This window comes from Eucyclogobius newberryi, unplaced genomic scaffold, assembly GCF_026437365.1.
Source record: "Eucyclogobius newberryi isolate DKJ021-1_F unplaced genomic scaffold, fEucNew1.0.hap1 SCAF_21, whole genome shotgun sequence".
Lineage (NCBI taxonomy): Eukaryota > Metazoa > Chordata > Actinopteri > Gobiiformes > Gobiidae > Eucyclogobius > Eucyclogobius newberryi.
The window spans coordinates 17,647,113-17,674,358 of record NW_027315846.1 but is presented as its reverse complement, the minus strand read 5'-3'; the positions used below and the strand labels follow the sequence as shown (position 1 = coordinate 17,674,358).

The 27,246-nt window shown below is 41.5% G+C and overlaps 2 protein-coding genes across 3 annotated transcripts in view; both read right to left on the bottom strand.

Annotated features, from left to right (window-relative positions):
- col12a1a (collagen, type XII, alpha 1a) overlaps positions 1 to 22,205 on the bottom strand; it is a 43,344-nt gene extending 21,139 nt beyond the window's left edge. The window contains exons 1-28 of one of the 2 annotated variants that reach the window (XM_072458030.1): positions 22,037 to 22,205; positions 20,695 to 20,802; positions 17,972 to 18,088; positions 17,748 to 17,891; positions 17,610 to 17,663; positions 16,353 to 16,616; positions 15,974 to 16,138; positions 15,569 to 15,742; positions 14,806 to 15,096; positions 13,891 to 14,493; positions 13,404 to 13,682; positions 13,054 to 13,329; positions 12,562 to 12,834; positions 7,302 to 7,571; positions 6,309 to 6,575; positions 6,000 to 6,192; positions 5,798 to 5,922; positions 4,516 to 4,665; positions 4,314 to 4,433; positions 4,038 to 4,202; positions 3,808 to 3,954; positions 3,585 to 3,724; positions 2,711 to 2,840; positions 1,934 to 2,079; positions 967 to 1,096; positions 754 to 890; positions 261 to 390; positions 43 to 182 (exon numbers count right to left, since the gene is read on the bottom strand). In XM_072458030.1, coding sequence (XP_072314131.1) covers positions 43 to 182; positions 261 to 390; positions 754 to 890; positions 967 to 1,096; positions 1,934 to 2,079; positions 2,711 to 2,840; positions 3,585 to 3,724; positions 3,808 to 3,954; positions 4,038 to 4,202; positions 4,314 to 4,433; positions 4,516 to 4,665; positions 5,798 to 5,922; positions 6,000 to 6,192; positions 6,309 to 6,575; positions 7,302 to 7,571; positions 12,562 to 12,834; positions 13,054 to 13,329; positions 13,404 to 13,682; positions 13,891 to 14,493; positions 14,806 to 15,096; positions 15,569 to 15,742; positions 15,974 to 16,138; positions 16,353 to 16,616; positions 17,610 to 17,663; positions 17,748 to 17,891; positions 17,972 to 18,088; positions 20,695 to 20,764 — 5,100 coding nt within the window. In that variant the 5' untranslated portion in view covers positions 20,765 to 20,802; positions 22,037 to 22,205. The remainder of the gene's footprint in view (positions 1 to 42; positions 183 to 260; positions 391 to 753; positions 891 to 966; positions 1,097 to 1,933; positions 2,080 to 2,710; positions 2,841 to 3,584; positions 3,725 to 3,807; positions 3,955 to 4,037; positions 4,203 to 4,313; positions 4,434 to 4,515; positions 4,666 to 5,797; positions 5,923 to 5,999; positions 6,193 to 6,308; positions 6,576 to 7,301; positions 7,572 to 12,561; positions 12,835 to 13,053; positions 13,330 to 13,403; positions 13,683 to 13,890; positions 14,494 to 14,805; positions 15,097 to 15,568; positions 15,743 to 15,973; positions 16,139 to 16,352; positions 16,617 to 17,609; positions 17,664 to 17,747; positions 17,892 to 17,971; positions 18,089 to 20,694; positions 20,803 to 22,036) is intronic. The other variant, XM_072458031.1, reaches the window with a different exon arrangement.
- A 1,759-nt stretch (positions 22,206 to 23,964) lies between these two features.
- Positions 23,965 to 27,002, bottom strand: LOC140370353 (cell cycle control protein 50A-like). The gene is made up of 7 exons (XM_072457467.1): positions 26,521 to 27,002; positions 26,125 to 26,244; positions 25,616 to 25,723; positions 25,438 to 25,525; positions 25,218 to 25,361; positions 24,930 to 25,139; positions 23,965 to 24,701 (listed from the first exon to the last, which is right to left on the bottom strand). The coding sequence occupies exons 1-7, from the start codon at positions 26,779 to 26,781 to the stop codon at positions 24,508 to 24,510; spliced, it is 1,125 nt and encodes a 374-aa protein (XP_072313568.1). The 5' UTR covers positions 26,782 to 27,002; the 3' UTR covers positions 23,965 to 24,507.
- Positions 27,003 to 27,246: the final 244 nt, after the last annotated feature.

Here is a 27,246-nt window from a genome sequence, read left to right as displayed (position 1 = left end):
GTAGACAAACATAGAACAGATTAGTAACGGAGTTTTCCTTACATATTGGGGGTCGCTGCCTCCCTTCTTTGTCCATCCGATACGATACAAAGCCACATCTGGGGCTCCGTGCTCCCAGGTCGCCCTGAAGCTGGTCTGAGTGACTTCTGAGAAACGCAGATTCTTTGGTGCAGGAACAGGTTCTATAGATTAAAAGACATAAAAAGTTATAACGGAAAGTTGCTTAGTCTGTTTATTTACCACTATTGCCGGACTCTCACCTGTAATGCCGGTTCCTAACATTGGAGAACTTGCTCCCCCATCGTAAATTGGAGTTACAGACAGCGCATATTCAGTCTGAGACACCAGGTTGTCTAATACATTTGTGGTCATGCTTCCATCAACTTCAAGCTAAAAGAAAATATGTATTGTTAACATGATCAACTTTGGAAAGCTGGTAATTGTTATAGTAAACTCTTGTGTTGAACTCATTCCATTTTACAAGCCGAACTGGAACAATTATTCACATTCTTATTTTGCAGTGAATTGATATCAAAAACACATGGATGCGACTATAAATGTTTGTAACACATTATAAAAGTCATGGCAGTGGTTTTAGCACATCCTCTCCACACATTTTAAATTTGTCTGTAGACCAAATGTTGTCAAGAACTTTTCACAACTACATGCAGTTCACACAGTTAACATTATCACTAGGACCATTTTGACAAATGAATGACACAAAACTCAAACATATAGTACATGTAGACGTACTTCTTTAGCGTCTCCGTCTTCAGGCGTGTATGTGATGGTGTATTTGCGGACAGGACCAGGAGCAGCGTCCCAGATGAGTCTCATGGTGCTATGGGTGATGTCCCGGACCTTCAGCTCACCCGCAGGAGGCAGGGGCACTGAAAGGAACATGTACATTTATACAGCTTGCTATATTAAAATGAATGATTAGATTTGTATTTGCCATATACATACAAGTCACTCCCTGCTTGGTCAGAGGCTCGCTGGCCGCTTCCCCATACAGAGCAAACAGGGACAGGGTATAGGCTGTGTTAGGGAGCAATTGTTCCAGCTGAACATCCGTTGTGTCCCCATTGACTCTCAGCTACAACGAGGAGAAATGTGAATGACATTTTGTGACATTTGGATGAATAATCTTTAAATTTCTGCACACATCTGCTAAACTCTGCTTGGACACAATTGATTTCACACCTCATGAACCAATGATGACATTCCCTGGACAGTGTGAGCTCAGTGCTAACCCACTCCTTTGTGACTAACTTATTTCCCTGTTGCCTCCTCTGGTGAATAATGAGCCTAACACTACTGCCTTTGTATAGTGTTTCTGTTTGACACATCTGGGCTTCATCAGCTGCTGTCACCGCACTAAATTATCTTCTCACTTCTGGTGTTTAGCAGTGTTTGCCTCTGACTCGTGCATTTAAATGTTAAAAGGGTATATCATGTAAAATCAAGAGTTTTTAACCATGTTGAAAATGTATTTAGTTAAAGATTCTTATGAATACCTGCATTGAAAGGTATGTTGACGTGACAAGATGAGATTAAAACTGTTTATTGTTGTTTTTGTTTCACAGTTTGCTTCAAAAATAAAGATTTAAATGGCTGCTCACTCTGTCAATGGACCTTATTATTTTATTCAGCAGGTTTAGATTAAATTAAGCGTATTGTGTAAATATAGTGGTTTATCATTTTTATTAATCGTTTAGTATAGTTATCTGTCCTTTTTATAGTTATCTGTCCTTTTCCTCTGTATCTACCTGCGTTGCAACAATGAAATTTCCCCATGTGTGGACAATAAAGGAATATCTTATCTTATCTCATCTGTTTATATGGAGAGAAATTTAATACATTGTTCACCAAGATTGTACGGTTAAATGCTAAATAACTAAAATAATGTAAACATAATATATATTGCTATTACCTCCAGCTCAGAGGTGGGCCTTGTGGCATTGATGGCACTGTACAGCAGCATGTAGCCCGTGGCTCCCTCGGCCTTCTCCCATCGAACACGCATGGTGGTGGTCTGCTCGTCATAGATGTTCATGCTCCTCACAGCAGCCAGGGGCACTGAAGGAGAAGTCAAGCTGCTGAGTTTGCTTTTATATCATTGCTCGTACTTTAAATCATCTGTAAATTAATCTGGATGCTGGAATTGTAAAAAAAAAAAAAATTACTGAGACTAAACAAGGTAATTTTTAAGGTGCAAAATGTGACTTTTCTGGGGGAGGGTTCCTCGTCTTCTTGTCTCCATGGAGATAATTATTATGGCTTGTCCTTAATATATGTTTAACAGTATGGCAAATACACAATTAATGCAAGATATATAGGATTAATATAACATTGAATATTAAAAGCAAGGCAATAACATTTCAATGGAGACAACCAAGAATACCTTTCAACCTTTCAATGTTTTCTTTCCCCTGCCCTGACCTTAAATGGCAAATGTCCCTCTGAATCACATTGTGACTCTTACAATTGGCATTTGTAAGATTAAATAACTGCTAAGAACTTTTTTGCAGTATATATTACGTTGTAAGTAGTTAGTGTTTACATAGTTTATTTCAATGGGGGCTATTATTTAGTTATTCGTTTATATTCTCACAGCCATTCTTTTAAATTAATGCAAATGTTTATGTGTGAGGCAGCTAAGAGCAAATATGTTACAGTAAATGAAAGGCCGAATGGGGTGAGGACTTACATGTGGTTTCAGTTCCTTTTAAAGGTTCGCTGCGCTCCTCTCCCACTACGGCATAGACATTCACCAGGTATTCTGTCAAAGGATTAAGGAGCTGCAGAACCACTGTGGTCTCAGTGCCATCCACGAACACCTAAAATCAACACAGTTTTATAAGTAGAATAGACATAGATTTAACGAGGTTCTGTTGTACTAAAGCAAAGACCATTTTAGTTCACATTATCAAGTAGTGTTTACATGCAGGAAGAATATTTTTAGTAACAGACTACAGCTGCTATTGTATCTTTGAACATTTTTGCATCTCAGACTGTAAATATTATTCCCTAGGCAGAATAAAATGTGTATAACTTTATTACAATAAAGAATATCTATTTTTCCTATTTTTAGTTTAGGGAAAAATGTGTAAATGTATTAACTAATAGTAATCCATCTGAATTGTAGCATTTTGTCCACTTCCGAAGGCATCAAAACTACAAAATCCAAAATTGGTTTACTATTAATGAAAACATCTGGAGTCTAAAACAAACATTTATTCCAATGCAGAAGCCAAAAATTCAAATTGCATCCACTATTTGTGAGGCAAACATAGCATCACAATGAAATAAAGGTTTTACTTCCTAATCCCCATGTGAGTACTGTGTGTTTTTGTTTCTCCGCCCTGAGCCAGTTTGTGATGTAATTAGACACCCGCAGAGCAAAAGGCCAAAGTAAACATCAGGCTGGGAATAGACTTTTGTTAGGAGTTTCCCACTGGACTCCAAAACTGTCAGGATCAATCGCGTCACTGATCCAAAATATAAAATCGGGTGGGCTACGTGTTTGTCTGATGCAAAAAGCACTGATTTGTGAGCTGCCGGTATTAGCTGTCGGCTCGTACTTCTTCAGGACGACCGGACACTGTCATGTACTCCACACGATACTTCTCCACCGGACCCTCAGGACCAGTCCAGGAGGCACGGAACGACTGGTGGGTCACCTCTGAGGTCACCAGGTTAGTGGGGGCATCGGGTGCGCCTCCTTTAAAAACATAATCAAAAATGCCAGGGGCATATCAGCAATTAAGTACTTGAGATTAAGAAATGGTGACTCTGGTGATGTACCTGGTCCCTTGACGCTGTTACAGAGGTTTTCGGTGAGGCCGTCCACAATGTCCAACAGGAAGGAGAAGTCCGCCACGTTGTACATGTGAATATCATCTGGGTCAGTGGCAATGGACCTCAGCTCACTCTCATCGGCATTCTTCACACCTTTAATACAAACATGTTTCATTGAGTGATCAAATTCAGACAGAAAATAAAGTCAAACTAAAGGAGGATAATGATGCTCTTACCGATAGCATAGAGCTCGATGCCCTGATCACGCAGGTTTTGAGAGTTGAGGATGACATCGTCTTGGGACTTGCCATCAGTGATCAACACTCCAATCTTTCTCGCCTTTGGCCTCATCCCAACATTCTCCTTGAAATTGTTCTGCAGAAGGTAGTTCAGGGCCAAACCTGCAAATACCCACACACAACCTTTGTATGTTTGCCGTTTCGCGAATCTATTCTGTCACCGGAATATCTATGTAATTGAAAGAAGAATCGTAGGCTTGTAATTATGCGTACCAGTTAGGGTGTTGCCTCCTTTATAGGGAAGGTTAGCCACAGCATCTAAGAGCGAGTCGCGAGTCGCGTGTGCGTTCAAATGCCACTCTGTTTTGGGATCACCACTGTACTGAGCAAGACCTTGACAAAAGAACAAATATCCCTGTATTAGTATTGCCTTTATTCTTTACAATCTTGTTAGGTAAAGATACGGTTTACCCACCAATCTGGACTCTCTCTGGGCTGATGTCGAACACTCCCACCGCACGGGCAATGAAGGCACGAATGGTCTTGAAATTGAGACGACCAATGCTCCAAGAGCCATCCACTAACAGCACAATGTCAGCTTGTGCCTTGGTCTTGCACTGAACATCTGTGCACATTGTTAGTTTAGTCAGACGTGGTCAAAATGCTTTATATAATGATAAAATAACCTTTTAAAACAGTGTACACAAGATTAGTTTGACAATTTATGTGTGTGGGAAGGAAAAAAGATTGAGAACATTTCAGAATCAGAAGATTTAGAGAAACAACAAGAGACATTGTCAAAAGTCATAAATTATTGAAGTCTTCTTGAAAGTCTGTAGATCATTTGTTGATCCATGAGTTATTCCATTTGAAAGTCAGGCGCTTTATCGACCCTTAAGAAAACTAAGCCGCTTCGCAGAATTCTTCCTCCTCTTTTCAAAAACATGGAAAGGCATCGTCGGCACCTGAAAAGAGGTCTGCAGATGTTGCTCTAACTGCCACTGTCTGCAGTTGAGAACAGGTTACATGGGCCGTGATTTATAGAGAGTTTTGAACAGAGCCAAAAAACACAAGTGCAACAGAATAAATCAATAAAACTGGCTTGGACAATAAACAAGATACAGAAAACTATGTCTACTAAGTGTGTTTGAAGTGGTTAATGCAGTTTAAGACTAATGTCCTCTACACTGTCTAACCAATACAAAGTCATCCTAATAATGACTTGAATAATGGGTTATATGATATTTTCTTTCATCTCTTCAAATGGTAGCTTTATTAGATTAGTCTTTATTGGTATCAGCATCGAAGCAGAGCAGGTCATTCTGACCTTTCTTGGGCAGACACACATTTTTCCTCTCTTCTCACAAGTAGTTCCTGTTGTGTTCATGAGTAGTAAAATGTTTTATGTCCCCAAGCATACTTTATTCACATGGATTAATTGTGCACTGTCTGTTCTTGGACTGAGAATAAACAGTGAAGCCTGGTGGGACACTGTGACTAAGAGTCAGGCAGATGGAATTCCCATTAGATCTGCTTTACAAGACAATGGTCCCGAGCTGAAGCCTTTTAGAGAAACTACGGTTTTACAAGGCGACTTGGCCGTTTGTAAGTGATTGGTGATTTGTGGTGTTAGATGTGGTTTCTAGGGGAGACAGTATTGGACATATTGTGATGGGGTGACTAAACTAATCTGTAAAATGAATTGTACATATATGACAATACTATGTAGTACATGAGCAGTACTTTTGCACGTATACCTGTAGGTGAGTATCGAGGAAGGTCTGGTCCATCAGACAAAGTGGTTGTTTCCTTTCCAGCTAATGGCATACTCTCCCCCCCTTCAAACATGCCAAATACATTCACCGTGTATGTAGTTTCAGCTCTAGAAAATGTAAACAATTTGATTAAAACTTGCAAAAATCCCTTCTTATGTCTTCTAAATGTATTCCAAAGACTGACCTAAGCTCTTCCAGCACTACTGTGTTGTCATAGGGCCCAACCATCAGTTCACCCAAATTAATATCCTCTCCCTGTGGATGGAAAGTGACTTTATAGCCTTTTACATCTCCAGGGGCATGGTCCCAGGTTACACGGAAACTGGTCCTGGCTGGCTCTGATGTCTGGAGGTTTCTGGGGCCTTTGTAAGGTGACACTGCAATAAAAAGAATAGACATTTTACTACAGAGTATAATTATTGTTGCAATGGCAAGTTTATGATGCCCTTGCTTGCATAAAAAGTCAATTTGACCAAACATAAGACCAACTCACATGTGGTTCCTTCGCCCTGCCTTGCTTTGCCCTCCCCAGACCGGTAGACTGGAATCACTTGTATTTCGTAAGTGGTGAGCGGGGTGAGGCGTCGGAGCACAGTGGAGGTTGTGCCACCCGGAACCTTGGCTGCCAGCTGGCGTCCTCCGGCTTTGGGTTTATAGGTAACGCGGTAGTTGAGCACATTCCCAGGTGCGGGTTGCCATGTCACCTTCATGCTTTTCTCTGTCTCCTCCGATACAACTATGGCTCGGGCATTGGCTGAGACTGCGTTGGAAAAAGAGGAGAGCCTTGTTGTTTTAAGCCAGTAAGAATATTTGATTTAAAGATGATCACGGTTGGCTATGTTTGAGAACTACATCTGGGTATCTGTTTAAGTTAGCATGCACAACCCTCACATCCACTTCAGACTTTTACTTCAATGTGGTCGTGGTTGCTTCATTTGCTTCATACGTGCAGATAATAAATAAAATAAAATACAAGCTGCTTTACGGCACAAATCGTTGTAACAGTTGTAACTTTCATTAACAAGGTGTAATGTACTGTACTTTTCCAGGCAACAAAACAGTGGGTTGGGGAGCCATCTTTCTATCACTACTATCAAAAAGAAATGTAATCTAATATCTCTTACCCTCAAAGTAGTTTATGCAAACGAAAGCAAGCAATTATGGAAGTAAAACATGTGCTGAAGGGTTGTCAAAAATATTGATACCCAGATACAGATTGATGCTAAAACTAGTATAAAACTTTACTACTCATTTGAACAAGCTTCAAAACAGAAAAAATAACTAAATCACACAAACTGAAACAATTCTGAAAATGTTTAACAAAGATATTGATCACTGTGTTATGGAAATTGGCATACTTTTTTCTTGGTATAAAGCTTGGTATCAAGTTTAAATATTAGTATCGTGACAACACTGTGCTGTAATGCAAGCCATGATTACAACGAAGCAGGAAAATGCACTGAACGACACTAAAGCAATCACTTACTGTCCGTGGTCTCCTCTCCCACCAGTGGCTGACCCTCTCCATGTCCGTACACAGCGTAGACAGAGACTTGGTAGCGTGTCTCTGGGGTCAGTCCCTCCAGAACGGTCTGAGTGAGTCGACCCTGTAGCGTTTTCTCCCCGCTCTCATCTGAGTACAGAGACTTCCATGTAACCCGGTACTGTTGGACTCTACCCGGAGCTGCAGCCCAGGACACGGCAAAACTGTTGTCTGTCACGTCTGAGGTCACCAAGTCTCTGGGGGAGCCAAGTTCTGGAGAGGAAGAGGGATAAAAACATCAGTCACTACAATGCCAGCAACCTTCAACCTTGTGGATTATTTTGTGAACATGTAAACTGTCCAAAACCTTTGTCAATAAAGCAACAACAAACAAATGTAAGGATTGACCACGCCTTTCATTAACCACTACTTTTATCAAGCATCTACGGGAGCCCTGAGAGGCAAAAGAAGATAATAAAATCATTCTTATTTTTATAAGTTCTAATTTTCTTCCTTCAGGTTTGGGCCATGCTGGGTTTCTATCTCCAGTTTGATTGCAATAATAAAGCTAAATAAACATAACAATAGTCTGATTTTAAATTCCTGGTAACCTATGTGGAGAATAGCACATGCCTAGACCGCATTGCATGAGTGAAGTTCAATAATAACAATACAAATCATTGTCCTTTGACAGCATCGCACGCGGCTTCAATAGTGTGACTAGACCTAAAGTAAAATTACCATATATGGACACGACTAAATCATAAAACACACAAGTTCATGTGATAATGTTATACTAATGAAGAGACCCAGGATTGTTCAAGTCTGATCCAGGACAAAGCTTAAAAAATGAGAGCAGAACAAAGACAGGAACAAAAAACAAAACAAAAAGGCAAACGACTTGAGAACCACTAATGTTTGTTAGTATTAATTAAAATGGATACATCAAGTCCATGAAAAACAAAACAGGCATTCAAATTCTGATCCCAAAAGGTTGGCTTTTGATATCAGACTGCGCACACATGGTGTTGATTTGAAATGCAGATAGAGAGCGTGGAAGTAACTGAGACTTGGACCGATGGCGATAAAGCACCAAGTATCACTCATCTGTCTGCACTCAACTCCCTATAGGTCCCTTAGAACAACATGACTTTCCTTTCATAATCATAGACCTCTGGAAAACTAATCACATATCTCCTGCGCCCCTCTCCGCAACACTTCAATTTTCCACTGAAATTGAGGGAAAATGCTGCTGGGTAAAAAAAAAAAAAAAACTTGCAACTCGCTACAGTTGCAGATGTTGTGACGTTTAGCTCTGTCTTTCACATTTTGTTTCCCCCTGTGACCGATGCATAGGTGAAGTGTAGAACAACAGTAGCAGCCTTTTGTAACAAGAAGCTAGCACGAATCGTCTTACGTCCTTACACACAACCTCAAGATCCCCCAAGAACCAACATGCTTGCAGCTAACGACAGAATAATCACTGGAAGTTATGTGCGGCTGCAGGGTGGTCCTCACGACTCATCAATCACCTCAAAAGCCAAACGGCATAGAATAAAATACAGCAGCAATCTGCATAATGTGTGAGTTGCATTGAGGGAAAGAGGTCTCGTCAGTCGATGAGCCTTTTGGAGAAACCATCCACTGCAGATGAATAGGAAAATGAGCTCAACAGTAATAACATCCAGAGTTGCCAACCCTGTGATCTGCGCCTTAAGAGTCAGATATGAATTGGTGGACACAGCTTAATGAAACGTTCCAAGTCTAAAAGGTTGAACTTAAGTGACTCTTTTGGGCTTTGTGTGAACTGAGGCCAAACTGGAGCTCATAATAATGACTTCTGCAGACAGAGGGGCCACTGCAGGAAGTCCAGCTCACAAGACAAGCACTGCAAAATGCACCTCCAAGTTATGTATCAAGCTCAGACCTGAGAGAACCTTCTGGCACTGAGGCTAAAACATCCCAAAGGTGTGATTGTGGAAGAAACGTCTTTTAAAACGTATTACAAATGTTCCCTTACAATACTTCACATCAACAGACACAAGACGGTATCACAAAGAAGTTGTCTCACGTCTGGTGAAAATGCACACAATCAAAAAGCTCTTTATCCTTTTCCTTTCTAATTCAAATTATAATATGGGCAAAAATAATATGGGCTTACTGTTCTAATTAGAGCTTGTTTAGTCCTCTGTTTGAAAAGACCACAGTTTTGACCAATTAAACTAGAGCCTTAACATGTTTAACTTTTGGGATTCTAGTTTCTTTTAGTTCTGCCTCGTTTCTCAGGCTCAGGGTAGTGCAATTAATCAAATTTGAATCTAATGCGAACCCGCAAGAGCAGTTGATTGGTAAAAGTCAAATCAATCAAATCAATTTATTTTTGTAAGGCCCAAAATCACAACAACAGTTGCCTCTGAGGGCCACAGGGAGAAATGAATCAACAATGTCTGTGGTGGCGAGGGAGTCAGACAATGTCTGTGGTGGCGAGGGACGATGTCCCAGGGTCCTCTGTCCTTAGACTCTCCTTCTCGGCCAGGAAAAACTACAAAAAAACCTCTTTGGGAAAAAAGCGTAGAAACCTGGAGGAGTTCCAGTGAAGGAGAGATCCGACTCTCACAGACGGACAGACGGACAAAAGGAGACTGGAGCTGGACCCACTCTTCAGGCAGATGAGGGACCGACTGAGGCGAACTGGACCCACTCTTCAGGCAGAAGAGGGACCGTCTGAGGCGAGCTGGACCCACTCTTCAGGCAGAAGAGGGACCGTCTGAGGCGAGCTGGACCCACTCTTCAGGCAGATGAGGGACCGACTGAGGCGAGCTGGACCCACTCTTCAGGCAGAAGAGGGACCGTCTGAGTCGAGCTGGACCCACTCTTCAGGCAGATGAGGGACCGTCTGAGTCGAGCTGGACCCACTCTTCAGGCAGAAGAGGGACCAGCTCGACTCAGCGTGGTTTAAAGCCGAGTTCAGAATTTGGACAAATAATTAGGATTTTGGTTTGTTTTAAATGACACTGGTGTAGAATGTGTGTATTTGTGAGTATCTTGTCTGTGTTCATGAACCATCCATCCATCCATCCATTTTCTGCCGCTTTATCCGGGGCCGGGTCGCGGGGGCAGCAGTCTGAGCAGGGACTCCCAGACTTCCTTCTCCCCAGACACTTCCTCTAACTCCTCCGGGGGGATCCCGAGGCGTTCCCAGGCCAGCCGAGAGACATAGTCTCTCCAGCGTGTCCTGGGTCTTCCCCGGGGCCTCTTCCCGGTGGGACATGCCTGAAACACCTCCCGAGGGAGGCGCCCAGGAGGCATCCGGAACAGATGCCCGAGCCACCTCAGCTGGCTCCTCTCGACGTGGAGGAGCAGCGGCTCTACTCCGAGCTCCCCCCGTGTGGCCGAGCTCCTCACCTTATCTCTAAGGGAGCGCCCAGCCACACGGCGGAGGAAACTCATTTCGACCGCTTGTATCCGCGATCTTGTTCTTTCGGTCACTACCCAAAGCTCATGACCATAGGTGAGGGTAGGAACGTAGACCGACCGGTAAATCGAGAGCTTTGCCTTTCGGCTCAGCTCCCTCTTTACCACAACGGTCCGATGCAGCGACTGCATCACTGCAGCCGCTGCACCGATCCGCCTGTCGATCTCACGCTCCATCCTTCCCTCACTCGTGAACAAGACCCCGAGATACTTGAACTCCTCCACTTGGGGCAAGGACACCCCACCCACCTGGAGAGGGCAAGCCACCTTTTTCCGGTCGAGAACCATGGCCTCGGATTTGGAGGTGTTCATGAACCATACTATTTATTTCCATTTAAGAACAAACAAGCGAAACCCAATAGAACATTGCGATTAACTCAAATAGGGATGCATTTGTTTTTACTAGTAAGACAGCAGGTAATCCGTCTGTAAGAATAAGGATGTCTAAGAAGTTCTTTCTTTCAGACTGACAGAGAAATATAAGGGTTGCATTCAAATGTGGCTTTTAATTTCAGTTATTTCTTGTGGTATGCGGTGTTTCTTTTGACACTGACCCACACCGTGTCCCTGCCTGTCTGAACCACACCCAGAAAGCAGATGAGCAGACAGTTCACCCGCTGGGGCAGACAGAAGCATCACTATTTTTCTTCAAAGTGAGCCAAAGTTCCAGCTCAGTAAAGTAAATATTTGTCATGTTTGTGTCTAATAACCAGATGTGGGGTGATTATCTAAGCATTTGCCATGACGGTCAGCCTGGTCAGAATGTTATAACTCATCCTCCTCTACGCATCTGTACTGGACACGCTCGGAGCCACAATGAATGACTTTGTATAAACCACTCCGTCAGCCCGTGCCTACACAGTCTTCCCAGAGACGGACACTCAATGCAAGTTGCAAAGAATACAATGAGATCAATGTTTGGACGCGCTGATGTCATGACAATTTCAAAGTTATGACTAAACAAACGGCTTTGTCAGAGCGTCTGTTTGGTGACAGCACTGGTGGAAACTACTGTAGCTGTAGTTAAAATGTCGTACACTTCTCAGGGTCAAGTGAGTGACTATCTGTTACACTTTATACAGTGCAAGCTCTTTTCATTTCAAGGCCTTGTAGTGCACTAAAGCTATTCTCAATTGAATAAAGATGTGCCATGCCGCTTGATTATTAGTTTAAAGGCAAACTCTCAAAAGTGTTCAGTATCTCCATAATCTGTGTTTCTAAATTGTGTTTCTGCCCCACACTGCACTCACAGGATTACAACCAGAGAGGAGTTTTTGCAAAAACTACCACAGAAAATTATCTGGAAACAGTGTATGTATAAAAAGGCAGTTCAAACTCCAGACTTATAAATAATTATTTGATTAATCCAAATGTAGATAAGCACGGCTAAAACACCATCGATTAATCGGCTGACAACAATTTCAAGTTTCGCACATGCATTCAGTCCAACAATCTGCAGCATCCATGGATGTATGCACCAGTCAAACATATGGCTCTCAACTCCTGTTCCAGCCCATTTCTGACTCTTCGGGGTTTACAAGCCTCCCCCACCCCTTTAACACTGCCTTCATGGGCGGCAAAGCCAACCTATCCTTCAGCCAGTGCCAACAATTACATCAACTGCCACATTCCCAACTTTTCCTCTTAAACCGCAACACATATAAGCAACCACCCTTGCAAATTGAAATTTCAACTTCCTTCTTGCTGATGTAATTACATTTGAAAACTGCCACATCCTACATGCCACTGCAAAACATCAAGCGCAAGCAAAACAATATGTCAAATTTACCTTCTAAGGTGGTTCCCGTGCCCAGTAGAGGATCGCCAGCTCCAGACGCGTAAATAGCTGCGACAAACAGCTCGTACTCAGTGGCAGGCGTGAGGGCCTTTAGCGTGGTCTGGGTAGTGTCTCCTTTGACAGATAATTCAGTCATGTCGCCACCTTCGGCTGGTTTGTATGCGATCTGGTACTGAAGAACATTTCCAGAAGCCGCCTCCCAAGCCACTTCCATAGTAGTTATGGTTTCATCGAATACACGCAGGTTTCGGGGGGAGCCTCTCACTAAAACATATGGAATATATTAGTAACCTGTGCATTGTCAATACTATACAAAGTTCAGGTATACAATTATTTCCATCAATCTGAAAAACAGCACTTGGCCTATTGATTTTTAAAGAAAGTTGAGCACATAAAGCTACAACGAGAACAATCCAACACAAATTTTGATATCGACTTTAAAAACTATGGTATGGTTGGTATTGGGGGTAAACTGAGGCTTACCTTCTTTGGTTGTGCCCTGCTCCTTCACCTCTTCTCCCACACCTCCAGCGTACTCAGCAGCTACAGCCACACGGTATGTGGTTGCAGGAAGTAGTCCTTGGAGAACAATTGTCGTTTCTGGTCCACTGGTTTGGGCGTTTTGTAAGGCATAGTCCCCTCTGACAGGCACATACGCAATATGGTATCTAATGACTGCACCGGGGGCCGACTCCCAGGACACCCTAAAACTGTTGGTCGTCTCTTCTGTGATTTGAATGTTCCTGACGCTACCTTGCTCTGAAAAAGTAAAGATTATATTAGCTCTGGTTTGTCAAAAACAGTGGTGTATATCCAGCTGACAGCATTTATACCTTCTAGTGTTGTTTCTTCTCCGGACAAAGGAAAACTGTCTCCTTTATCGTACTGAGCGAACACTAAAACTTCATAAGTAGTGACTGGAGTGAGATGGGGCAGGACAGCCGAGGTGGTCCCGCCGGGCAGTGCCATAGAAACATAGTCTCCGGTCACGTCTTCGGCCTTACGGAAACGCAGCAGGTAGGACAGTATGCTGGCATCCGGAGCTTTCCAGGTTGTACGGAAACTTCTGGAGGTGATTTCGGAGAAGTCCAAGTCGGAAGGTGGGAGAAGACCTAAAAGAACAAGCAAAGAAGTAAATCATTTAGAGCTCGTACATCTAAAAGAAATGCAACACACAATTACTCCTTTAAATACATTATAAAGCATTAAAATACATGTAAACTACCATCACATCTATGAGTTGTTTCTTTAATAATACCTCACATTTCCATAGATATAAACAACTCACGATATATAGAATTATTTTTCGTCTCTACTCACTCTTCTTGATGATGTTGAGCAGCTCCTGTTCAATGCGCATGCAGATGGACTGAGTCAGCTCTTTGGAAATCCTCTGGAACGCATCAAAGTCCTCCACCTCGAAGACGTGAGAGTCCGACGGGGGATTGGCGATGGCCTCCAGCTCGGATCGAACAGCATCCTTAACACCCACGGCAAAAATCTCCACATCAGTATTCCTCAGTTTGGTGGCAGCATCCTTAAAAGAATCCGAAGACTTTCCATCCGTGATCAGCACCATGACGCGTGGAACGTTGGTCCTGGCACCGCGGGAGGTAATAAAGATCTTCTCTCTGACATAGGTCATGGCTCTTCCGGTGTTGGTGGAGCCTCCGCGGTACGGAAAGGTGCGCACGGCTTTTACAACGGCGCTGAGGTCATGGTGAGTGTTGAGGGCAAATTCAGTGTGGGGGTCGCGACTGTACTGCACCAAGCTGATCTGAACCTTGTCTGGCCCGATGTCGAATGATGTGACTAGAACCTCCAGAAAGGCCCGGACCTTGGCAAAGTTTTGTAATCCAATACTGTACGAGCCGTCGACGAGAAGCACCACGTCGGCCTGGACATCCACTCCAAGAGAACATTCTGGAAATTACAATAGGAAATCACATGAGAGCGACTGTACGTGCAGAGTTGGGTAATGCACCAGGTCAAAGGCAAAAGTAGTCATAATTGTCAAAAGTAAATGTTATATTAGTGAGCAAACTACAACTACGTCTAAGAAGAAACAAAAATAGCAAATAAGAATTACAAAATGACAAAGGCAGCATTTGAAAATAATAAATATATAGATAACACAACAATGGATTTCCGTAAATAGTATGCTGCAAACACCCGATTCTGTTTAAATTGTCGATTATAGTAGTAGCAGACCATAGTAGTGGACCAGATACTTGCCTGTTGACACTTTGACAGGCTGAGTTTTCTCCATAGTGATGAGGGGTTCACTGGGGGTCAGGCCTTTGAGGGCAAACAGGCTGACCTCATAATCGGTCTCGGGGGAGAGGTCGCGCACGTTGATGGATGTCTGTGTGTGGCTGATGTACAGCTCCTGTCGCTTCATCCCCGGCACCATGGGGATCAGGGTGAGCTTGTATCCTGTGATGTCACCGGGAGATGCTTCCCAAGTCACGCGCATCGACTTGGAGGCAATTTCTGCCACGGCCAGTCTGCCGGGCGGCTCCACGACTGGGGGAAAATAAACAGTTTAGTCCTGTTTTGGCCTAGTTTAGCTCTGCAGTTTAGCCTTCATTGGCAATGATTTAGATCTGTCAAAGAAGGACAAACTAGGCAATGAGTTAGACTAGTCCTGATTTATGTATGGTTTGGTTTCAGATTCAGTTTGGTCTTGGTTGATTAACGGTGTAGTCTTAGCTAAGCCATGTTTCAACTCTGGTTATTGATTTGTTTATCCCTGCTTGGCTATGGTCGCGTCCAGGTTTCATCTTAGCTTTGTTGTGGTTCTGCCCTGATTTAGCCGGGATCTCGGCCTGATTAGTTTTGGCTTGGGTCTTTTTTACCCAGGATTAGTCAAGTATTTTTCTTGGTTCCGACCGGATCTTTGTGAATTAGTCGACACACGTTCTGCACATTCCAGCCCCTAGGAGCAACGACAACTACAACTTAGAGGAGTATAGCAATACAAGTAGTTTCCACTCACGTTCTTCTCCACTGACCAGAGCGTTGAGTTGCTCATCCACGCCGGAGCACACCTCAGAGATGATTTTCTTTTGCACTGTTTGGATCTGGTTGAAATTTGGCACATTGTACACGTGTTTGCCGTGAGGCGTGGAAGCCATTTCCCTCAGCTCATCCTCATCTGCTCCTTTGATGCCTAAAATGAAGCATAGGAAAGCACGGCCATCAGTGACAACCCATATGTTTTTCACTTTTTTGATACAGATGCCGTCAAAAGTCTGTTTTTACACTTTTGGACAGCGTCATGACTTTTGGACAGCGTCATGACTTCAGTAGAAACTGACAACAACTCAAGGAAAATAACATATTTTTTCATAACTCTCAAATGGAAGAACTATCTAACAGAACAGAGAATAATAAAACATACCTAGGACAAATATTTCCACTCCGATGTTCCTAAGCCTTCTAGCATGCTCTTCCACTGGGTCCTGGGACTTTCCGTCGGTTATGATCATGGCTACTTTGGGGAAACCATCTCGAGATCCAGCCCCCTCAGTGAAGATGTTGTTGAGCAGGTATTCAATGGCCTCACCTGTCCAAAGAAAGGCATTAATGATGAATATTATTAGATACAGGAAAAGCAGCAAAGTATAAAACATTTCATCTTAAATTAAATGTAAAATACCCCAAAAAGTTCTACAAATGCACAAATAAACTAAGAAAAATACTCCCAAATAACAAAATCACATTACATTTAGACAAAACCAACCAATCTATAATGCCATGTGCTCTGTTGAATGGCATACCTGTCATTGTATTTCCCCCCTTGTATGGCAGGGAGCTTATGGCTTGGAGCACCTCCCCTCTCCTGCTGTACTGGGTTAGGGTGAACTCCGTGCGGGTGTCTGTGCTGTACTGAACCACGGCGACCCGAGTCTTGTCCCCCCCAATGTCGAAGGCTCCGGCCAAGGCCCCAATGAAACTGCGAATGTGCTGAAAGTTCTCCCTGCCCACACTCCAGGAGCCATCCACCAAAAACACTAGATCTGCGACGGCGCTGACGGAACACTCTGAGGAGAAAATAATATGGTTAAGTTGTAGTAAATATGTTCAATACATCTGCAAGGTCGATTTATTCCAAATGACTTCCAACAAAAAAATACGCTTATGTTAGGAAAACATTTTCTACTGGTCGATTCCGTGATCTGTCTGTCTAAATAAAATCAAATTTGTGACAGATATTTGGACCACAGACCACATTCTCACATCAAAGGAAACATGCACCAGCGCCAAACAGTGGGCCGGTTTTGTCATTTCGGCAGGCAGAGGCGTTTAATTGTGGCTTTATAGACTAAACATTTAGCAGAAGTTCCAACTCATTTTTCAAATTCCTAATCTCATGGGGCTTTAAATCATGAACTTGGCTTTTGAATGAGTCTATAAGGATAATTTTCCAGGATTAAAAAGATGAACCTAAATCTTTATTCCCTTAAGATATTCCATGCATAAATGCGCTGACGTAACAAGAGAAAATTGTACCTCAAATTTCGGGTTTAAGAACAAAAATTGCCTGTTTACTTATAATTTAGGGTTTATGGAAGCTCTGACTGTATTAGGAAAAGTTCCATTTGAGACGTACAGTTGGGGTAAAATAAAAATGGAATATTCCCTCAAAACATATGGACCACCAACAACTAAAAGGAAAAACTGATTCGTAAGCTGATTTCGTAAGCAGCACATATACGTGGCAGTACCCATACGTCAATACTCAAGCCTCCTGCCTTTTTTTTCTTCTTCTTTTTTCTATGACGCAAAACAGTAACTAGCTTGAATGCACAACCTGGTTCTAATTAACAAAACCCATATGTGGCCTTTTCACTGTTGGGGCCTGTCTGCTCACTCTATGGCAGTAGGTAAACTGTAAGTCTGAGCAAATGATTCCACATAGGGAAAAAAATATTAGGATGACAGTGATGTGAGGGAAAGGTAAATGAAAAGGCCTATTTGAAAACCGCATGGGAGACAGGGACGCATTGGAGTTGACAGTACAGAAACATACTCACTGAAAGCGTCAGTCTGCGGCTTTCGGACGCGACCACTGGAGTTACCGGACTGGACTGAGAGGAAGCAAAAAGTCAGGCCACAGCATAATACAATAAGTGTAATAGTTCAAAGTGGATGAGTGCATGAGGTAGACTTACTGGTGACCTGGCCAAAGATTGGTATGCTTTCTTCTGACCCATAAAAAGAGTTTATGGAGACCGAATAATCCAAATCAGGAGTCAGGTTTGTAAGGGAGGTTATAGTTGTGTCTGCATCCAGGTTAAAATCTCGGACTGGCTCATCTAAAGAAGTTGAAAAAGAAAATCAACATTAACATTTAAATTTGTAGACAGAAATCTGCTAGTTGCTTTTGCGAGCTTACCTGCATCTGATACGACTTGTATTCTAAAGCCCTCTATTGTGGAGGAGGGTATTGACCATGTCATTTCCACTGTGTTCTCATTTAGAATTTTAAATTTCATGTTTGATGGTGGTTCCACTGCAAGATAAGTAATACAGTTTGAATCTCAGAAAACAACGGCATAGAATATTTGTAATGAATAAAGTTTTGTTATAGAGTCCAACAACAAACACTTCATGACAGAAGTAAACTGCTCTTGTTGTTGGTGGGTGCACATACAGTATTTGTGAGAACACATAACAACATTGTGAGAAGTGTGAGAAGCCATTTTGAGGTAAAATGGCATTTGTTTGAGTTGCTTGACTTTGTTGGCCTGCAGCTCAAGCACCAGCATATGCATGTGCATACGTCCAAACAAATTGTACCAAAGAGCAAACAATGAGTGAACCATCCACACATGCTGAGTGCAGTCACATGCCCCACCTCAGAGCTGGCTCTGTTCACCATGAGGTGGATCTCTGCATCACATAAATAGGGTCTTCACTTTCACTGGACTGATTATACATAGGGAATGACGGTGTCTTTCACATCCAGACAAAAGTGAACAGGATATGTTCTATATACATTGTATATAAACATATTTCAGAGGATTACCGGCTTGTTATTTGCATATTTCCTCCTCACATAGGGGAATGGCATACACCCATTGCAAACATGATGTTATAAAAATAACACACAATTTGTCAGTGGAGACTCTTTTTTAAGGGACAATGCATACACTACTCAAACATAACAAGAGTCCATACAATGTGAAAAATAAACAGGTATATTTACTGAGCGGACTGATCACAACATCATGCATCATGTACATGAGAAAGTTGTTTGGTTCAACAACTTTGACTGACTCCACAGTAGTTTCCATGTACAGTTGAGACCACACAAACACAGAGGACAATATATTTTAAAATGACATTCTTCTGACCACTGTGAATCTAAGGACTGAACTAGCAGGTATCGAAAAGGTTTTCTTTTAAATGTATGTGTCTTGAAATATATATAACGAATAATGTGAATGATGCTAGTGATAAAGGATTATTGTAGAGTTTGTAATAGAATTCCTCATTATTATTATTATTATTATTATTATTCTTGGGTAAATGTTAAAAGCAATCACTTTTTTGTGGCACAATGAGGGAGAATTAGAGGTGCTACAGAGATGTTCTTTTCAGTATGGTTCGCAATGACTATATCTATATCTGCATTTAAAATAAAAACACATCGGTAAGAATCACCGTAATCTAAACCAGGCACATCAGAGGAAAGAAGAATATCACTGTAAAATATTACTTCTAGAAGAAGCCATTGTTTCTGACACAATGAGTGCACAGGCAGACGACAAACAACAGTCCACCACAAACTCTATTAGTGGGATTGGAAAATCACCAACCTGGCACATCAATTCAAGGAGTCCCGCTGGACTGCATTCCCAGTCATTTTCCACGAGTCCAACTCAAAGAGTACGCAGTTAGAAACATTGAGAGTCTATATCAAGTTATTAGGGGTGATGGATTGGGACTTAAGCGGGTATTTTTATGGTTAGTCCACATTGTAATGGTCGATATGTAACTTTTATGATGTTTTTGAACTGGTCTTATTGGTGTCTGCTCCATCTGTTGCTAATAAAGGTCCCCTCTCCAGCTCCGGGGCCCAGGTCTGGCGACTGTTGGGTCAGAACCCAAGTCACCAGCGCTGTAGCCAAGCAGCAGTCCAGGAATGACAGACAGCCAGAGGACAGACCAGAGGAGGAGCGAAGAACACCAACTCTCCCAAAGACGCAGGAGAGACGCCAAAGTCCTTCCACAACATGTGCTGACATTAAACATTACTGCATATTACTTTCCATACATATTGCAATTCAGCACTTTTGCTGGAGCCCACAAAGAAGCAGTAGAAAGGCTCTTTGTCTTTGTGCTGTCTGACTATTAATTTGTGATTCTCGTATTTCATCTTTCCATTCCACTGGTGGAGATACGTGAAAGGCAGTCGCATTCTGCCAAAGAACGATCAAGGAGAAATTCTAAAGGTTGACACATCTACTACTTTTTATTTTCCATGATTTTTGCCTTGGAAGTTTGCATATGAAGTCGCTGTAGGATTTTCAGGCAGACATTAAATAATATACAATTCTTAATAGCTCTGGTGACATGTAAAAATTGCAGTCTATCAGCAAACATTCAGAACAAATCACAGAAACATCAACAGTAACTGGGCTTAGAAATCTCTCCATTACACATAAACGACAAGGAAACAGTTTGGACAGAAGCACCAATGATCTTAACAGTAAAATAAACTAAACCTTTCCATTTCTGCTTCGTATGTTTATTTTTTGGGGGTTTTGCCAATTACGTTTTGTTCGGAGACATCCGTTTTAAACATTATTTTTGGATTGCCCATATCTTGTTTCCTTGTTACAATTCCTGCAAATTGAATACCAGTCACAATAATAACACACGTAAAAAAAAGCACTTTATTTTCTTACAATATAATATTTGCAGAGTCTTTAATAACTTTAATAACATCAAACACCTGATCACTTGGACAAAACAGCAGATGAGAGACAGAGGAAAGGCAGAAGGAGAGGGGTGTGTGTGCGTGTGTGTGCGTGTATGCGTGCTTGTGTGCATGTGTGTGTGTGCGTGTGTGTGTGTCTGCATATGTGTGTGTCTCCAGGTGGTTTCATTTACCTTGAGCGTCTATGGAGGAGAGCAGAGCTGCAAAGAAGGCAGCTGTGGCCAGTGACAGCCCTAGCTTCATGTTTAGGCCTTTATATCGTCAGCAGTGCATCAATCAGTCTGAGGATAAAGGAGAGATGTGTTAGCCCGGTGTTGTGGCTTTGACTCTAAACACTGGCCTGAGAGCCACGGGATCAGCTGGAGCGACATGAAAGGCGCTGGACAAGACAATAAACCATTTCAGCAGCAGAGCAACAAGAGCTAACAAGCAACCGCCTCTGAAATGTGCCTCACCAGAGCATCCTCTCTCAGCCCCGATCAGATTAATAGATGCTGTTATTACCACATTAAAGAAAACTCCAGACCTCAGACAGACTTTTATGACACATGCCACACCTTGCAGCAGCCAGTCGAAGGGCAAACTAGACTTATATCAGACACAAGGTAAGAGAGGGATATAATGATATGCAAATCTCACTGTGCAATATTATTTCACTGTGTGGTATTTAGAGAGTCTAACAGAGTTGTAGATATGCTATGTTTTCCTTTTAAAATGCCTTTGGTGTGAATAATTGAGTCATATTCTAAAGAATTCAGATAAATAACAGCATGTTGTCTCCCTTGAAATTGAGCAAAGTATCAAGGTCTATGAAGTTCACCTTTCAATTGAACTGTGGCAACAACAAGAAAATGCATTTCAACAAAGAAAAAAGCGCATTATTAGATACATTATTATATATATTATGTTGAGACTTTCCACCTGTTATTGTTACATCCCTTGAAATGAGTAAGATTACTTCTCACTGCAATCTAATCTTGTGCAGAGAATTCTTTTCCACATTTTTATGAGGAGATAAAACTGAATTGTGATAAGAAGCAAATACGGCTAAATCTATAATCCCCTAAAACCACCAAATAGCTATAAATTGCTGTATCTTGTTATAATAGACATCAATACTGCAACTTCTTTCCTTTCAGTCTATAATTCAAACACCACACTCCCACATAGAGTAGATAGAGTGCTCCGCTTGGTGGACAAAAAAGGAACTGCACGATCCCCAAGTTTTCCTCTTTCTCATTGTCCAAATTCTTTAATTACACATCCAGATTTCTTGAATATCTAGGCTACTAATAAACACTGTGTTACTATAGAAGTGTATTCAGTAGCAAAAAAAAAACGAGGAAACGAAGCAAGGAGAAAGTTTGAAAAATATGAAATCAACTAAAAAGGAAAGCATCTAAATTGAATTCGTGAATATTGGAGTTCCCAGGGAGGTAGTCTATCTTGACGCATTAAAGGATAGAAAATGGAAAAAAAAAGACAAAAAAAGACCAAATTAGACAAACTACTCACCTATAACCCCCAAAGTGAACAGAGCAGAGCGGGACGGGTGCAGCTCGGAGCCCGTCTCTGTGCGGAGTAGAAGTGTTAGGAGACTGTGGTGGGACCCCTCTCTCCCTCACTGCTACTGGAAGCTCCGCCACAGATGTCCAAGAAGGAAAAGCCTCGCTCCAAGTGGGAAGACTCTTTCTACCAGCCGCTACTTAATAGGGGGCAGATCCCAAAATCTCACTATACCATGGGGAGTTCCAAACCTTTTCCTGTGTGTGGATGTGCCCCCTGCTGACTTGGCTGATGGGATGCCTGATTTGGGAATGGTTTAGGCTTCATTCCTTAGGGCTGACGATTTTATGGGAGGAGGATGAAGACATGATGAAGGTCACCGCGTGGAAAATACACTGATTCCAACGTAGGACGAGGTGACGCGTGTTTATTGAGAAGCTTTATTCCACTAAAAATGAAAAGAAAACAGTAAAAAGACATGGGACATATTATTAAATGACCAGTTTACAGTGATGAGCCCACATTTTATTAGATTTATTTGTTATTATTTTTGTTATTGTATTGTAATTTTTGTTATTGTATTCTTCTTAGAGCACAAAACTTTATTAACGCCAACTACCCAAATGTAATTCTGATCAAATAATAGTCTATATATGTCCAAATCCCCAAATGTAGAGGAAACTACATAACTAATGGTCCACGCCATAAAAGCATGTGTGAAGCAAAGAAGTGGTTGGCATCGTGGATTATTCGTGGCTGGATTCAGATGATCGTTTTTACCCCAGAAGCAAATATTTGTGAAGGACTGTTGTCCTCTCGTGGACACTTCTAAAACTGCACCATGTATTCTCGCTTCAGGTTCCTGCGGGTCAATGAAACGCACAATGGACAAATCTTACAACTCTGACTAAACCTACTAATCCTACACTGCTCCTGGCAGGTTTTCGCTAAGAAACGAATGATCAAATGTAGAATGCACATTTTCGAACAAGTACAATAAAGTGTATGTCGCCAATTGTGGAAAAAGTGTTATTCAGTCAGACCACTAGAAGGCGCACTATGCGCACCGGAGCACTTCCGGATGGTTTGACGGAGGTTTGGCAGGTGATATCGAAAAGTACGGTAAATGTATGAAAACTTTTATTTTCTTGATATTTCCCAATATGTGTGCCGAAACCAGTGCTGAATATCTGTTGTTGTTGTTGTTGTTGTTGTTGTTGTAGTATATATGTTAGCCATCAGTCGGACTTGTTTTACACACCGCCCCTTTCTCTGGTGAGTGTTATTACATATGTATATGTATATGTATATATATATATATATATATATATATATATATAAATATATATATTATTATTATAATATTATAATGTACTTTGTTAATTTGTCCCTAATGCTGGAGGTTAAAGTCAGCCGCCTTGTGCATCAGTGTAGACTAGCACTGAGTATAGTTTTCTGCTCTCAAAATGATTGAGAAAAGTTTTATCTAGGTTTAATGTGGTAATGTTTTGTACAAGAACCACTTCAGCTATTTGAACACATTTTTGTCTTTACGCAATTAATGTGCCTTCAAATGACATATATCATTTAAATGGTTCAAAAAATGACTTTACGCAATATACAAATACTTTAATGATGTCAACAGAAAAAAACAATATACCACACATATCTTTCAGTTGATAAATACATGCATAACAATGATCTTTTGAGAACAGTTCAACTGCAGCGACAGGTTGAAATGGATGTAATGGTGGTTCAAGAATACGTCACTATTCAATTATTGAACACTGAACTTCCTTATGCAATTGTTTTTTATTCATTGAATGTTGTTTTGTGTCTCTGAAAATAAATGTTTCCCAAATGTTGAGAGCATCGTTGTGTTCTGACTCACACAATGTTTTTTAAAAAAAAATGATTTAAATCACTTTTATTTGACACGATTAGACATGCGCACTTACATAAAGTGCATGTGTTTTAGTCAACATTCAAGTTATACCCGACAACTTATTTGGAATTACATAATATATTAGATATATTTGAAAATGTTACTATAGTCCACGTGGTGCATCAAGCTCAAGCATATACGGTAACATCAACTGCTTTCAAGCCATAAGCAAAATATGTGCAACTTGGGTACTCATTTTTAGAGATTTCTTGTCTCCCTAAGTCGATGTCTTGAGAGGTACCGGTTTATGGATTTATGGTACTTCAGCAGGACGCAGTACAGTGCAGGACAAAAACCCAATAAAAATACATATATCCTTCAATAACAGCGGTTTGTTTCTAAAAGAAAATGTACAACTTTCAAAGAAAAGGCTGGAGTTAACATTCCTATTCCTTCCTTAGTTGAAAGTATAATTTACAAAAGTTAGCATGAGACACATTCAGCAAAGACAACATACATTTACAGACCAGCGCATCCACATTCAGCTGTAAATAAGGTCCTATGATGGTCCATCCAGGCATGCAGAATCGCAGAATTAGTTTGGAATATCAGCACTGGTGTTACGGTTGTCATATTTGTGATGAATGAACAGTAAAACTACTCCCAGGAAGAAGCAGATTGAGCCAACCGTGATGTAAGCAATACCAAGAAAAGGATTCTTCCCTCCCATCCACGAGATGGTGCTCAGAATCATCCGCTTGCGACCATCAAAGCTGACCACGGGGTAGTCTAAGTTTAGCGGGTTAAGAAAAAAGGATAAAGTATCACATTTACTGTACATGCAGTGCAATCATTTGGTATGTCGCCTCACAGTTTGTGTCTAAATGAATAAATGGGAGCATGGATTGATAACTTTCATCTGTTAAAAAGTAATAAAGTGCAAATATTTTCTAATTTGCAACATAAAAAATGAACATACAATAATGTTATCAACAATGCCTTATTCTGAAAGGATACTGTAAGTGATGGCGAGAATGTATCTGCCGCTGGGGAGTGTTGGGGTCGTGCTGGGCTTCTTCTGGATGATGCGGTAGAGTTTGCGGAAAGTGGGCAAAGCAGCTGTTCTCATCCACACAATGAAGTCTTCATTGATAAAGCCATTGTTCTCTGGGTCTGCTGGGTCCAGCTCATACACAGGTGTTCTCCAGTTCACTGGTTTGGAAGTGCCTAAGTCCCAACACAGATCATGTTACCATCGGGTGTGCATGGATTCATTCATTGAATAGTACAACAATGGTGTGTTACCTTGGAAAGCAATAGTGAGGTTGGCGTTTCCATTGGGATTCCTGAACTTCACATGCTTGTCTGTCCACCAAGCAATGCCCTTCTTTGCCAGCGGAACCAGATTCCTTGTGCCATTAGAGTCAACATAATACAACTCCAAAGTATCTGAAAAGGGAAATAAACTATATAAAATCCACGTAAATGTAATAAGTGTTTGTTCAACATAAACAATGCCAAATACCATTAAAGAGACTGTTTGCAATGGCCCCACATGGAGCAATAGGCTGGCCCTCACTTGTGCGATATGGTTCACATTCTTTGCTTGGTTCCTAAAATGAAACATGATGAAACATTATCATATTGTTACCAACGTTTTGGGAGTTTCTATTTCACTGTGGAGTGTCAAAGCAAATGTGTACCTTTAAAGAGGACAGATCCCCATTCAACTGGCTGTCATCCCTGGATTTCACATATCTTCTGTGATTTTGGTAGAAATTGGATAAGCCATAATACATGAATACATTACTCTGTAAGAAAAAGATACACAATTCACAAACAGGTTAGAATTAAATAAACTTTTTTAACTTCAATGATTGGGCCATTCCCACTTATAAGTTAAGGATTGAGCTTTATTTGAAATCAAAACCCGCTTTAGAAGGCACTGTGGTCATTAAAATCAATGCAGGATTGATTTTTCTGGCAACACATTTTACAGAACATTTTAAGGCTGCAAAAATCAATAGTAATAAAGGCTCTCCAAACATTCAGTGGCCTCTTGGACATAAATAGAACCTAATGGACGCGCTGCACCAGAGAGACACTTCCCTGTTATGCTGTGCTGTACACAATGGTTATTTTCCATCAATTCTGGTGGAGAGGGCATCTATTATTCAGAGGTCCGCATATTGTCATCAAGATTCTGGCTCACCTCAAAAGGCTGCTCCAGTGTGAAGTTCAGGGAGCATGTGCATGGAGTTGTGCTGTTCCAGCTCACGTTCCGGGCACAAGCATAACAAGGACTGTTACTGTCAACACCTGTGTAGTCGATCTAGGGACAGATACCGGTTATTAAGCCGTTAAATAGACTTTAACAACAACATATGGATGACAATGAGATGGGAGAAGAGATTACATGTATAATGTATACATTTACATGAACTCGTTACTGAAACTACAATGGTTATTTCAACAGGTGCCCGTGTGACAAAATGTCAAATACAGAAAACCATCATAGTAACAGCAAATTGAGGTATTTCTTAAGCCCTGATCTATAGAAATATGAGCTATTGAATGGGCCTGTTCAGGAATATTGTTGTAGATTTACCTCAAACTCTTTGATATTGTTTGAAGTGACATACAGGCCGATGCCAATGGGGATAAAGATGAGCCCGATAACGAAGAAGGCAGGGAGCACGGTGCCCGCGGTGAGGATCGGCTGCCAGGCTGGAAGTCTCTGCTGTTTAAACGCCGTGTTGTCCGGTTTTCTACTTTTCCCCGCTTCTGCTCCGCCGTTCCCCGCAGCTCCCGATGGGTGTCCGTCTTCTTCCTTCGCGTTGTAGCTTGACGCCATCATGGCTGTGATCATCCGAGTCGGGCGCAGTAATCCACTTTACTTCTTTAGTCTATAGACTTCGTCGTTGTTGAAAAAAAAAATAGTTAAAACCACAAACAACACTCACAAATACTAAAAATGTATCAGCATGGTAGCGTCGTCTTCATCTAACTTAAACATCTATTTTCTGAAATGTTGACTTCTAGCGCTACGAGCTGTTAATCCCATTCCGAGAAGAACCCGGAAATGTATGAGCCAATGAGCTACGAGCACTAGTGTTGCGTCACAGCAGGAAATGCTAAATCCACGCCCACAAGCTCTTGAGCGTTCTATAATATTCTAATAATGCATGTTCAAATATTACAATATTATTAAATACTTGGCGAAGTATTTATCAAACATTCAGTTTTTGTTCAGTTGGCCTGTTTCTTATACTTATTTAAAGATGATCAAATTTAAATCACTGACGTGTTTTGCTTTTGTGAGATTATCTAGATT